This window comes from Diplotaxodon limnothrissa, linkage group LG7 (genome assembly GCF_057381915.1).
Source record: "Diplotaxodon limnothrissa isolate DT_005_m linkage group LG7, D_limnothrissa_male_GT1.1, whole genome shotgun sequence".
In the NCBI taxonomy this organism is placed as follows: domain Eukaryota; kingdom Metazoa; phylum Chordata; class Actinopteri; order Cichliformes; family Cichlidae; genus Diplotaxodon; species Diplotaxodon limnothrissa.
In genome coordinates this window covers 66,839,976-66,852,463 of record NC_140602.1, presented here as the reverse complement: position 1 = coordinate 66,852,463, position 12,488 = coordinate 66,839,976, and the positions used below count along the sequence as shown (strand labels likewise).

The 12,488-nt window shown below is 40.2% G+C and overlaps 1 protein-coding gene across 2 annotated transcripts in view; it reads left to right on the top strand.

Moving 5' to 3' along the window:
• The window catches only part of ndrg4 (NDRG family member 4), a 59,558-nt gene that overhangs the window by 35,090 nt on the left and 11,980 nt on the right, over positions 1-12,488 (top strand). Inside the window, exons 4-5 of one of the 2 annotated variants that reach the window (XM_085358764.1) lie at positions 2,956-2,994; positions 12,356-12,461. In XM_085358764.1, coding sequence (XP_085214890.1) covers positions 2,956-2,994; positions 12,356-12,461 — 145 coding nt within the window. Of the gene's footprint in view, positions 1-2,955; positions 2,995-9,783; positions 9,805-12,355; positions 12,462-12,488 lie in introns of those variants that run through there. The other variant, XM_085358766.1, reaches the window with a different exon arrangement.

The following is a 12,488-nucleotide window of genomic DNA, read 5'->3' as shown; positions in this document are numbered from 1 at the left end:
GCTCATTCTGTTCTGCTGGGCAACTTCAGGTCCCGCTGTTTTTAGTGACATCTTTCTTTCTTTTTAGGTGTGTCCCTGATCTGACTCTGAGTGCCACTCCTTTCCTTTTTTTCAGTATTCATTACTAATTACTTAAACTTCTATCATCCCTTATTCCAGCACTTTTTCTTTTGACTATGCATATGTGCAGATTCCATTTTTAATGTTGTCATATTTTCTTTCAGAAATGTTTCCAGAATCCCTCATATAAACTCACAACCTAAGACTCAAACTGTGCATGTTTAATAACGAAGCAGTGTGAAGACCATCTGTGTGATGTTCTGATTGGTGTCTAACCTCATGTGCATGCACTCACTTTTTTTTTTTTTACCGGATTTCCAGATGTTCCTGCTCTACTTTAAGCTTTCCAAAAGCAGCAGAGCAAGAATAAGTGATACATTCCAAAATAACACAGGTTAGGATGGGTGAAGTCACCGTTGTCATGACAAATGGCAACAAAATCCTTTTAAATGTTACTCCTAATCATGTGTTATTTTATTACACATTAGGATGCATTTATTTATGACAGAAAAGAAAAAAGCTTTTTATAAATACATCTGCTCTCAAACGATGGGCTCACTGTGTTTATTTGTGTCTTAAAACAAACATCAGTTTAGCTGAGCACTGAAACGTGATGAACTGTGGGATACTGTGGGACATAAATCAAGTGTCTGCCTGTATTTAAAACTGTGCACGTGTGTGATACTAATGACATCATTATGAAATTTAAAAAAGTAAAAATTCCTTAATAAATGGCTAAAAATGTACATTTAAATAGCTATTCCCTTTCTGATATAGCGTGCTTTCCAGTTAATATGTATGTCTCTAGATTGGACGCTGCCAGTGGAGGTAGGTCAGACATGACTAGAACCCCACCTGGATGCTTCCTTGGTGAGGTGTTTAGGGAATGGGAGGAGATCCCGGGGCAGACCTAACACATGCTGAGGGCTGAGGGTGGCACAATCTCTGCCTAGGTCGCTGCCTCTATGGCCCAGACCCCAATAAACACCAAAAAGATTGATTTTCTTATGTTACTTTTATGGAGCCGGATCAGTAGTTGTTGGGTTGTCCATTAAAACAGTGGTTTCACTGTAATATCAAAAAATATTGTCTGTTTGGACATATTTACTTACTTTTATTAGTTCGTATACCATCATAATAGCATTTTAGTTTTCTACCATTAACATAATGTTAATTAACATACCATTAACAGTATGTTTTATGATACTCGCCGTTTTTTGAGCTTGAAATGTCATTTTAACTTGTTACCATCAGGAATATAAAAAATATCACTTTAATATCAAAAGTGTTTTTTTTTTTTAAAGTAGCATCATATCCTGGGATGATTTTTTTAATGGATATTAATATTATATTCTGCTTAATATTTTGTATTGTCGACTTAAACCTGTACATGTGTTACCATAACTTCAGCAGCAAGTACTTTTTAAATTAAATTTTACTCTGGATGAGAGTCACTTGATTGAAATCTCAAACCGTGTCTCAGTGCACGTGTGAGCGTTGTTTTAAGACTTTAGAAAAGGTGAGCCCATCCTTTCAACTGTCAGTCGAGACCAGGTTCCCTAAAAAGTGAGCCCCTCGTGCAAGATTAAAAAATATCGACTGTCTGATTAATAATTTGTCTGGCAGAGCTGGAACGCTTTGACTGTCACAGCTGTCACGTTGACTCAAACCAGCTTGTCATCAATCAGTCTCTGAATTTGATTTGATTTTTTTTATTTTTGGTAGTGAAGGTGTCAGACTGGCCCAGAGGACGTGACTCATTTCACCGCTGAGGCCAGACGACAAAAGTGTTATTTTTATGCCTCGATCATTTACCTCAGCGTTACAGCTGCACACGCTGCTGAAGTGGCTCCTGTCAAGGGGATCTGGCTGTTTACTTCTTTTTTTTTTAAAAATCACCATTCTCCATCACTTTTTCTTTTCTTACTGCGGATTTGTTCCCAGTTTCCCACATGCGCTTTAATAAATCATCTTTGTTGAATGGGAATGCACATTACAGCACTAACCGCACACGCAGACGTTTGATAGACTGCAAACTATTAACTAGATGTAAAGTAAGAACACTTTTTTATCAGTGTTTATCTAGTATTGCATTGCATCAAGTATACTGTGGCTCAGGAATCAAAATGAAAAATAGTCAGTGCTGGAAAGAAAGCCTGCATTTCAGATTCTGCTGATTTTTACTGCTCTCTGCAGCACTGTCCTGTGTGTGTGGACGCAGGCGTCTTCAGTTTATTGTTTCCCTCTTTCTTTCTCAATAAGCAACATTTACGTTGTATGTAAAATATCAAATTGGGCATCCAAAATGGTACATTCATAAAGAAGAAGCACGATAACCACGAAATCAAAGCTGTGGTTTTATCCGGTTCTGTAATTTTACACAGTTCTTGAAGATTAATTCAGTTATTTCCGCATACAGTTTTAATGATATAATAATTCTATCTATCAAGAAGTTATTAAGCAATAACCAGATGCTTAATAACACCTGCAGAGAGGAGTTAACCAGTGTTTAACTCCTCTCTGCAGGTGACTGCAGAGAGGAGTTAAACACTGTGCTGATTTGCAGCTTCAGGTTGTCTTGCCCTCTGTTGAATCCATTCGGACTGTTGTGTAAAAACACATGTATATTTAGAGTCACAGAAATTACCATAATGACTGTAAAAGTCACAGACAGTACAGTGCATTTTGTGTGCTGTACTGCTGACGCGCCTCTGGGAAACTGTGTTGTTGTGTGTCTGTGGTTTGGACCTACAGTGCACAGTCTGTGCTGCTCTTCAGTTCCAACAGTGCATGTGTGAGGAATATTTCTTTGTGTGACTTCAGACTACTTCTTCTTCCAGTTTTAATTCTTTCTCTCTCTCTCTGTCTGTTATGTCTGCTTGTCTCTCTCTGCAGGATAGCTGTGAACAGCTGATGCCACCAGGTGACTGGAAGGTATGAGTAGATGTGTGAGAGAGGAAGCTCGACTTTCTCTCTCCGTTACCTTTTTTATCATGTGTTTTGTGGCCTTTTCATCTTTCTTTGTTATTACTTTGTGTCAGCTTACTTGGGTAAACAGTGATGTCTTCCTGAATCAAATGATCCCTTCAAGAGGGAGATGACAATGAAGTATGGAAGTGCCTTCTGGACACTGGCACCAATATATTGCTAAATATTGAAAAAAATCAAATGTATATTGAGCAGTATTGGAACTACTTAGAAGCTACATCTGGCGATGTAGTGTGCTTCTTGCTTGGACTGATCTTTTTCTCCTAATCCTGCTAAGTACTGTAAATCCACACTCAAACACACTGCTGCTTGTAAAACTTTTCAAGCTAACCCTTGTTGAAATCTCCCAATTCTTTTAATCTTTGGGCTGAAGGAAGGACAATACTCGGTGTATAAATGCTCAATCAACAATCATTTATTTCCATACAATTCAACAATCAGAGCATTACAGCGTCCGGACGGGAGAGATGCTTGCAGAGGGTCAACAGCATGTCTCAAAATGGTAGCAACTTTCACAGACTTTTATAGCTAGTAACAGCCCCCCTCCTTGTCATAAAAGCTGCATCTTCATATGTTTTCTAATTCCTTGACCTTGCCTCCCTGTCTTTCTGTGTGAAGTAGGAAGGGGGTTAAGGAATGTGGTTTTATCTCTTCTGCCCAGACACCTAGTCTACTTCACATGATTCAGCAATAAAACATTTCAAGAAAACAGTGTAAGACATTCACAGCTGATCAAGGATACAGAGTAATGCACACTTTATCTAATGAACTACAAGTATAATAGAGACTAAACTACATACATAGCACACCATCAGAACTAAAGGATAATATATGGCCTACATCTGTTAACCTAATTTACTACATTGACTACTGGTCATAAAATGGCATATGTTTAACTACTAGTCTCAACACCCTCTCTGTCCTTATGGCCAGTCCAATAGCTCAGTAGTTAGCACTAGGTTTGAATGCAGGCCAGAGTGGGACCCTTCTGTGTGTGTTCTCTTTATACTGGCACTGATTAATTCTCCCTGGACCAAGGCTTGCAGGTTCGAGTTGGTCCCCTGACACCTTATGATAGCTGCTAATTGCTCCTAATTCAGTAAATGAGTTTCCATATGGGGATCAGCAAAGAATATCTTATCCTCCTTCAACTCAGCCTGCTTCCTTGTGCAACCTTTGCTCTTAAATATTTGTGTCATTGGTGCTGACTTGGTTTAGCTGAGTAGTTTAGCTCTTAAAATGTGGCCTTGAATATATAAGTTACATTTTGGCTACTTGGTACATAGAACACAGAGCTGACCATAAAGAGGCATCACAGTGTCACAAACATCAAGTAGAATAACTGCTGTTATCTAAATTTGCACATTTTATGACCTGCATCACATTTGAAGTATTATCATTCCCGGAACGTTTAATTAAACTTTTATTTATACATGTAGTCCCATTGAGACTCAGAGAATACACATTAAAACACAGGAGGGAAGCAAAAGCTAGAATTACAACAGAGCCAACAATAAATCAATAAAACAAACTCACAACGAGGGCTTTTCACAGCAAAAACGACTTTGTCATCAACTTGACTATGAGTTGCTGGGCCATGATTTTTAACTGGACCCAGCTAATTAGCTAATAACACCTGAATAAACCTTCATGAACTGTTACATAATCTGGTGAATAAGCCTTGAGTGGAGCTTCACACTTCACCTCTGCTGGTTTATTTTAATCAAACGTGTGCTGAGCGTCAGACGTTTCACAGAACACGTCTGCTTTACACTTCCACCTGATGCTTCAGATGATAACGCTGCATTTTAAAGGTTTCTGCCTCACTTATAAAAGTCATTCTTTTCCACGTGATGTGCGATTTCTGTGAAAGTCTGTGTACGATGGGTAGGGTAGGGAAAGTTTTTACTACTTCCTCCATGATCCATCGTGATTGCTCAACTGATAAAGGAGCTCTCACACAGCTTTCTAGTGGTGACACAAAGTACGTCATTATTTTTAAAACATCAGCATTGATACTGGACTGTATGAACATGTGTGTGATCTAAAGATGAAAATGATTTTTAAAGGACTTTACAGTTTGTTATAAAACAGTTTGACTTCAACAAAAATATGAGTGACAGAATTCAGCATCTAAGATCAAAAGGAAAGCCCCGAAGTAGAGCAAGCCAGGAAAGGCCTCGACCCACTACACGCAGTAGATGTGGGGCAGAAAAACTTGTTGCAGTTCTTTGGCATCTCGTTTTGTGGTTTAGTGTTTTTGTGGTCTGTTTGGATCCTTGTCGGTTCACGTTTTAACTGTTTAAAGTCATTTTATGGCTGCTTTTGTGCTGTTGTTGGGTTTCTTTTTGTGTTTTTTTGTAGTAGTTTTGCATCCCTTTGTGATTTGTTTGCATAATGCAAACGATCTGCATTATATTGTTTAATTACAGCGCTCATTAATGTAATGGAGGCACATAGTGGCAGCTGATGGGCTGACTCTAATTACAAAACCCCAAGTCTTTCACATTCACAGCTCTGACTGCAGAAACACTGCTAATACACATGTTGTTTTAAATAAGCTTAGTTAATTATTCCCTGAGTAAAAGGAGCTTAAAAGCTTTATTTAAACAGGCTGTTGCAGTGAGATCTTTTTTTCTCAAGCGATAACTGTGCACGGTTTCACAAAAGACAAAATATACAGATGTTCAGAACTTCTTGCGCCTCTTCTTGTTCTTTGTGCTGCTCCCTTTAGGGGACAGGACTGTCTCACCAACCCTCTGCTTCTCACTACATTTATCAATCTTATCTGTCATCTTCCTCTTTTCCTCCTGCCTGGCAGCTCTGTATTCACTGTCCAATATATCCACTATCCCTCCACTGCAAATGCCCAAAACAGTTTAAAGCATCTAATATCCAAGTGAAATAAAATAATGTTGCTTCATTCTGTTTATACGCAACAAACATTTGAACTCCTTTTCTCCAGTTTCAGAGTGAACATGTTAAGAGGTACAGCTAGTATTACTGAATCCTTAGAGTTAGCTGTAACTTTTGATAGAAGACTCAGAGACACATATTTGTGGTTTTGCCTTATAGAATTCAGCATCTCCGTGCTGGGGAAATAGGTTTTGCAGCTGTTTGAGCTACTGTATTTTAATATAACCAGTGATCAGCTGTAACCCAGGAATCTACAGCCATAAATAAACACCATCTCTTCATCAACAGTTCTAATTTTACGATCGTAAGGTGTTTGGAGATGGACGATGAGCTAAAAAAATCTCTGCTGAATTTGTGAAAATGTGCAGTTGGTTTGATCAGAGTATTGAACAAAGCTTTGCCGGATGAGAGATTCCTGAAATGTGCCAAAAGCAGACTTTAGAATTGTAGGGAAGAGTCACTGGGATTTAAATTACTGTCATTTATGTACAAATGCAGATTATGGTTTTAATAGTAAACAAAATATCAGCGGGCATCTACTCCTTTTTGTCCAAGAAACAATTACAGTGCGTAGGCTGCTGTGAAATCACAATGTGCCATTTTTATTTTTGCACACAAACTAACAGTGGACACTGCGTCTGTAGTCACACAGTAAAGCTGCTCGTATTAAAGGGACGGAAATTTCAAAACGTTATTTTGGTCTATCGGGCTACGGTGTGAATAAGCTGTTGTTCTCTTTACAAATAAAAGATTGCATCATAAAAATTCTTCTAGCTGTTGGTAAAAGGAACATTTTCTTCCAGAGGACTGAGGTTTAATCCCAGTTGGTAACATTTTCTTTCTGTTCCCTTTGAGGCTTTTTTCATGTTCACTCACTCTTTGGTTAGGTCGAGGTACTAAAAGTAAGTGTACAAAAACATCATGATTTATATGTTTTGTATTAAAAAAAATTTTTTTTCTTTTCCTCTAAAGCTGGCAGACTGATTGACTGTAGACCTAATATAGGCGTATAAGAACTGACTGGGTTAAAATTTACATTCATCACATGATGTGAAAACATCAGTTTATTGTGAAATTTTTGGTAGAAATGCTCATAGACATTCAGATGATTATAGATCAGCACCAAATTTAAATTATGATCTGAAAAAAGACGTGAGGAATCAGAATAGTTGTGCCTGCGTGGGCCTACGAATTGCTGCTGAGATAAAAATGTTTGACATTTAATGAGCAACATATTGTATTTCATTCCTGCGTTTGAATCCGTTTCTGCGTTGATTTTCCCATTGCTGCTCCTCGAAAGCTTGATGGCAGAGACTGTATGTTTAACGCAGACAGCATGATGCAGACTCAGCAGGGAGAGAGTTAATCTCCAGCAGGAAGGGAAAGGGGGGACAAAGTAAAAGAGAAAGGATGGGAAAGCAAAGAGTGGTGTTTACAGTTACTAAGTCAGCATGTCGAGCGCTCTCTCTCAACAGGAAAGGGGGATAGAGTGGGAAAGAAAAGAAGGCAGAAAGGGAGAGGAAAGAGGGAGAACTGAGAGACAGGACTAAATGCAGGGCTGCTAAATGAGAGCGCAGAGAGAAGAGGGGGAGGGTCTGCAGCCAGCTCGATAGTCACTCAGACACCATCCCAGCCATGAGAACATGCACGTATCCCTCGCTCTCTCCACCTTAGCATGCTTCCCTCAAAATGGAGAAATACAGCAACTGTACACAGTATTATTCATTAAAGATAAAGACTGATAACACCAACGATCCTGTTACAGAGCAATACCCTGCAGGGAAACATCAGGTACTAACATTCATGTGGATGTGACTTCGACACGTACCACACGTACTTCAGCAATGTTGCTGAGCATGCACGATTCCATCTATAACAAAAGCTACTCTGAGCTCCGGCAAGCTCTCACAGCAGGACACCACACTTCATCCACAGAGACCTAAAACTGCAGCTCGCAGGATCCAAATATTCTGCTGACAGTGTCCCAGGGCCAGACAGCACAGGACACCCTCAGAGAGTCTTTGTCCATGACCCAAATCTGCCACACCATGCTGGGCAGATGGCTGTATTATTGTAGCTGAGTTTTATGATACACAAGCACACGATTACAGTATCAATACTGTTGTGCATTGAGTTTAAACTCAGTGTACCTTAATTTATTGTGCTTAAAAACAACCCAGGCCTATGTCTCTGCCCTCAGATCATCACCCTGTCCCAGCTGTATGCCCCATCATAAAGTGAGGGAAACAATTATTTTGTTCTCTGCTGAATTTGTAAATTTGCTCACTTACAAATAATTTTTTATTGTAGTTTCAATTTAATTGACAGAGATAGAATATCAACAAAAACTCCAGAAAAGCACATCAAATAAAAGCTATAAACTGATTTGTTTACAATTAAATGAGTATTTGATCCCCAAGGAAAACATGACTTAGTACTTGGTGAAGAAACCCTTGTTGGCGAGCACAGCAGCCACCAGGTCCGCACACGTCTCGTTCCTTGGCTGCCGCTTGCTAACTTGAAGCTTCAGCTGCCTCCACAGATTTTCTATAGCAAAATGCAATGACCATGAAAATCAGAGTCTCTTTATTTCTTAGTGGTGAGCAAGCTTACAAATTCAGCAGGGCATTAAATAAATATTTCTCCTACTGTAGCTGCACGGTGTCTGATAGTGATGGCGAGTCTTGCTTGACCCCCACAGAAAAATGTTGTTGTTGACCAGAGAAATGAAGGTGGAGGGAAAACACAGGTGCTCACCTTACTTTTTGCTGCCAGCTTTGAGTGAGGACGTCTTACAGTCTTTTAGATGTTAAGCAAGCTTTGTATGTGGCGCCCTCTCTTGGGATACTTTAATTTTCTTATCTATTCCCATCATGTTGCTTTTTTGTGCTATGCTACTTTATCCTGCTGATGTATATCATCTGCAACACACGCTGAGGTGTTGCCACTGATTGCTCGCTGTACTCTGTGTACATTGTCTTTACCAGTTCAATACCTGTCAGTACCTAAATGTCTGACCTCTTTGGCTTCATGTGGCTCACTCACCACTCATTCTTTGGCCCATGTGACTCCTTTGCTGTAAACCTCTGTCTAGTTAAATGCTCCTCGCTGGTACTTAACTTCCAGGAATGCAAACATACACTGAGTTTTGCTTGTTGCTTGCCCCAAAGGTTGGTGTCTGAAGCTCAGATTAAACATGAACAAAGTCTCACATACTCAGCTATACTCAGCTCAATCAGGTACAAGTAATCTCTGTGAGTCAAAAGCTCAGTTTTCTCCTTTTGGCTTTTTATGATATCCTTTAACTGCATAATAATCAATCTCATCACCACATTAAATGCCATGTCCAGTCTGGCACACAGTAAAGGCTTTTAACAAAACGTTTTCTATAATTCATGAAGAGGAAAAGGCTCAAAGGTAACTGGTTGCTGAGAAAAACAGCAAAGCAAAACAAGATCAAAAGTAGAGCAGTGGTGCTGATGCGAGAGCCACAGAAGACTCACAGGCCAGCGGACCAATCCAGGGGAGGGGAGGCAGCACGGTGAGCCAATTGTCTCCGGCCTGCCTCGGGTGCCTGCAGAATGTCAGAGAGAGAGAGTGGGAGTGGGGAGGGCGGCTCCAGCTCTTTGTTTAAGAGCGTGGCTGGGAGCGCAGCAAAGCAGACAAAGACTCTGCAGCATCCACTAGCCAACCCTTCGTCCTGCAGACCACCCTCACCAGGACCTAGTCCCGTAACACAGGAGAGGTCTGGCTGCTCGCTTGCCTGTCTGCACCCTCCTCTTCTTCTTCATCAGCTGAGCGTAGACTTGAGAGGGAGCCATGCCTGAGTGTTGGGACGGGGTGAGTGACTGATCAGGACCAATCCTGAGTGTCATCAACACCACAAACACTGCTTTTCCTGCTCTTTGCCAGTTCATTTTGTGATGCTTCTGTTTATTCTGAATCATATAGAACGCAGGTGTTGCTGCAGGAGATAAAAGCAGCGTGTTTTCTGTGTACTGCTGTGTGCTGCTGTTTTGTATTCAGCTGAAACTGCAGCGTCAGTGTCAGTTGATGGGCTGCTCTGACTCTGGCCCACTGACACACTTAAGCGCACTAACACAGATTCTGTGCAATGCTCTGATGCGCATACCTCTGCAGACGAGGGCGTGTGGGGCAAGTGTTAATCCTTCTGCAGTGTCATTTATGCAACCTTGAAGCAGACGAGTAAGGTTGGTGCATACTTGGGATGAGATGATGAGATGAGATAGCCTTTATTTGTCAGTTGCAGGTCTTTTGCCCACAACCGAGATGACAGACCTTGCCGACCGTACATACAATACACAAACATCACATTGGGGAGACAGGTCAGGCTAGGCAGCCTTCTCTTTCTGTTCACCTAGTTTTGTAATACAAACGAAATAACATAATTCGCTTTTGTCATGTTGCTGCACAGACGGTTATTGTTGGAAGCTTGGATTCTCTCTTAAAGATATCGCAATTATCTGAGGAGCTCATGTGTCTGTGTAATGTCACTACAACAGACTGCAAACAAAGCCTCTGATGCAGTAACTGCCTCAAATTAGAATGCTGATTGCAGATAACACTGATGTCAACGCTGAAATAATAGAGAGATAATCCGGCTGCATGACTATTTGCTGCTAGAAGAGAGGATTATGTGGAATTTTGTCACTTGGCTGCATCCGTGGCACTGCTGTATTTCTGCACTGTGAGTCATTTGGGAGTTATTTAAATAACTCCACAATGATTGTGTGTTATTTTAGAAGAAGCAGGCAGGGCGTCGGAGATGCTGCAGATTGACAGCAGCAGGCTGACAGAGAATTTAAGGCAGTTGTTTCTCTGCATCTGAACAGTTTAAGGTGTGAACGGATGCTGAGGGGAGGACAGTAATGGCAGCCTGTCAGCGTGTGTTTGCTTCAGAGTGGAAAATATAGACCAGAGTGGGAGCAGCATCAATAAAGGCTTCAGTGCAGTTTACCGCCTGAACCTGGCATAATAATCCCAAAGCATCACTCTGCTGTGTGAAGAGTGTGTGTGTGTGTGTGTGTGTATTAGTTGCGCAGTTGATGGTTTCTCATTTTTCCTGCCTCCATTTTGAGTTTGGCTTTTTGTGGTCAGCAGATGCTGACAAAATGTGGGTCATAACTCGACACATTTGCACACATAAGTTATTTGATGATGTCACATCGGTAAAAAACACAGGACTCATATTCTCTGAAATATGATTTTTTTTTTCCATATTTGCATATTTGGAGCTTTTAAATTGCCAAGGATTTTATACTAAGCATTCGTGCGAGTCTTTTTGCATACAAATAACGATTATTGTTTATTATTAATAACAACAATAATAAAAGAGCATCTCTAGTAGATTCTGCATTATTTCGATGTAAGTCGGGATGCGCAGATATACATCAGCATCGGCTCAAGGTGTTTATTTATATGACATATTATTTTTCCCTCGAGGTAAACATATCAACATTCCAACAAAAATATAAATGCAAACAATAAAGCTAACATAGATCAGCCCAAATCACAGATATGGATCGCTAATATTCATCTGTCATGTTTCTTATTCTGAATGTGAAACAGAGAGTTTGACAGTTTATTTTTAAACATTGTTTTCTGCCAAAATAAAATAAACATATAGAAAAAAATATCAGCATTTACTCTTTTTAAGCATCAGTTTCTGTTTCTGTATTAGCAGTGGTTTTATTTTAAAGTGTTACCAAAGGTGTACAAAGGTTATGAAGATTAGCTTAACCCTCATCAGAAGTGACAGTTTCCAGTTTAGAGACCGTTGAGCTGTTTTCAGAGTTGGAGCCTCAAACTCACAAGAACCACACATGGTGTCTCCCACTGGTGTAAGACTGGATGACAGTTTGTCAGTCAGTCCAAAGGGTGTCATGACTTTTACTGAAAGTCTCCACACAATTTGCAGCTGAATTATTTTAGTTGTTTTTGCAATTTCTAAACAGTAGTTAGCCACTGATACTGAAATTGTTTTCATATTTCATATTCCTGCTTTTTAAAATAGTCCATCAGAGTCTGGACTCTAGACCTTGAAAGCCACTGACTGTTGAATTATTTAAAACACGACCTTCTAAGTAAATTAACGTCCAATAGATCATCTGTAGGATTATCCACTAATTATCGCTGCACTTGCTTCTGTCATGGAAGATTAATGAGGAGCGTAGTGTGAACTGGCTGTTAATGAGAAAAGAGCAAGTTCAACAAAAAGAAGGTGAAATTATGAGTGTTTAATGTGTGCTGGCGCACAAAGGGAAACTCTTGCGATAACGGATTAATGAGGACATCTGTTCACCCTTGAAGGAGTTGTTTGGCGACTATGTGCGAACCACCAGGTAAATGTCTGCTTTTGTGTATTTCACAGGAACATGATGTTGAGACCCCTTATGGGATGCTGCATGTGGTGATCCGAGGGGCGCCCAAGGGAAACAAGCCCGCTATCCTCACCTACCACGATGTGGGACTGAACCGTGAGTATTGTGTTGGTGTCTTAACAG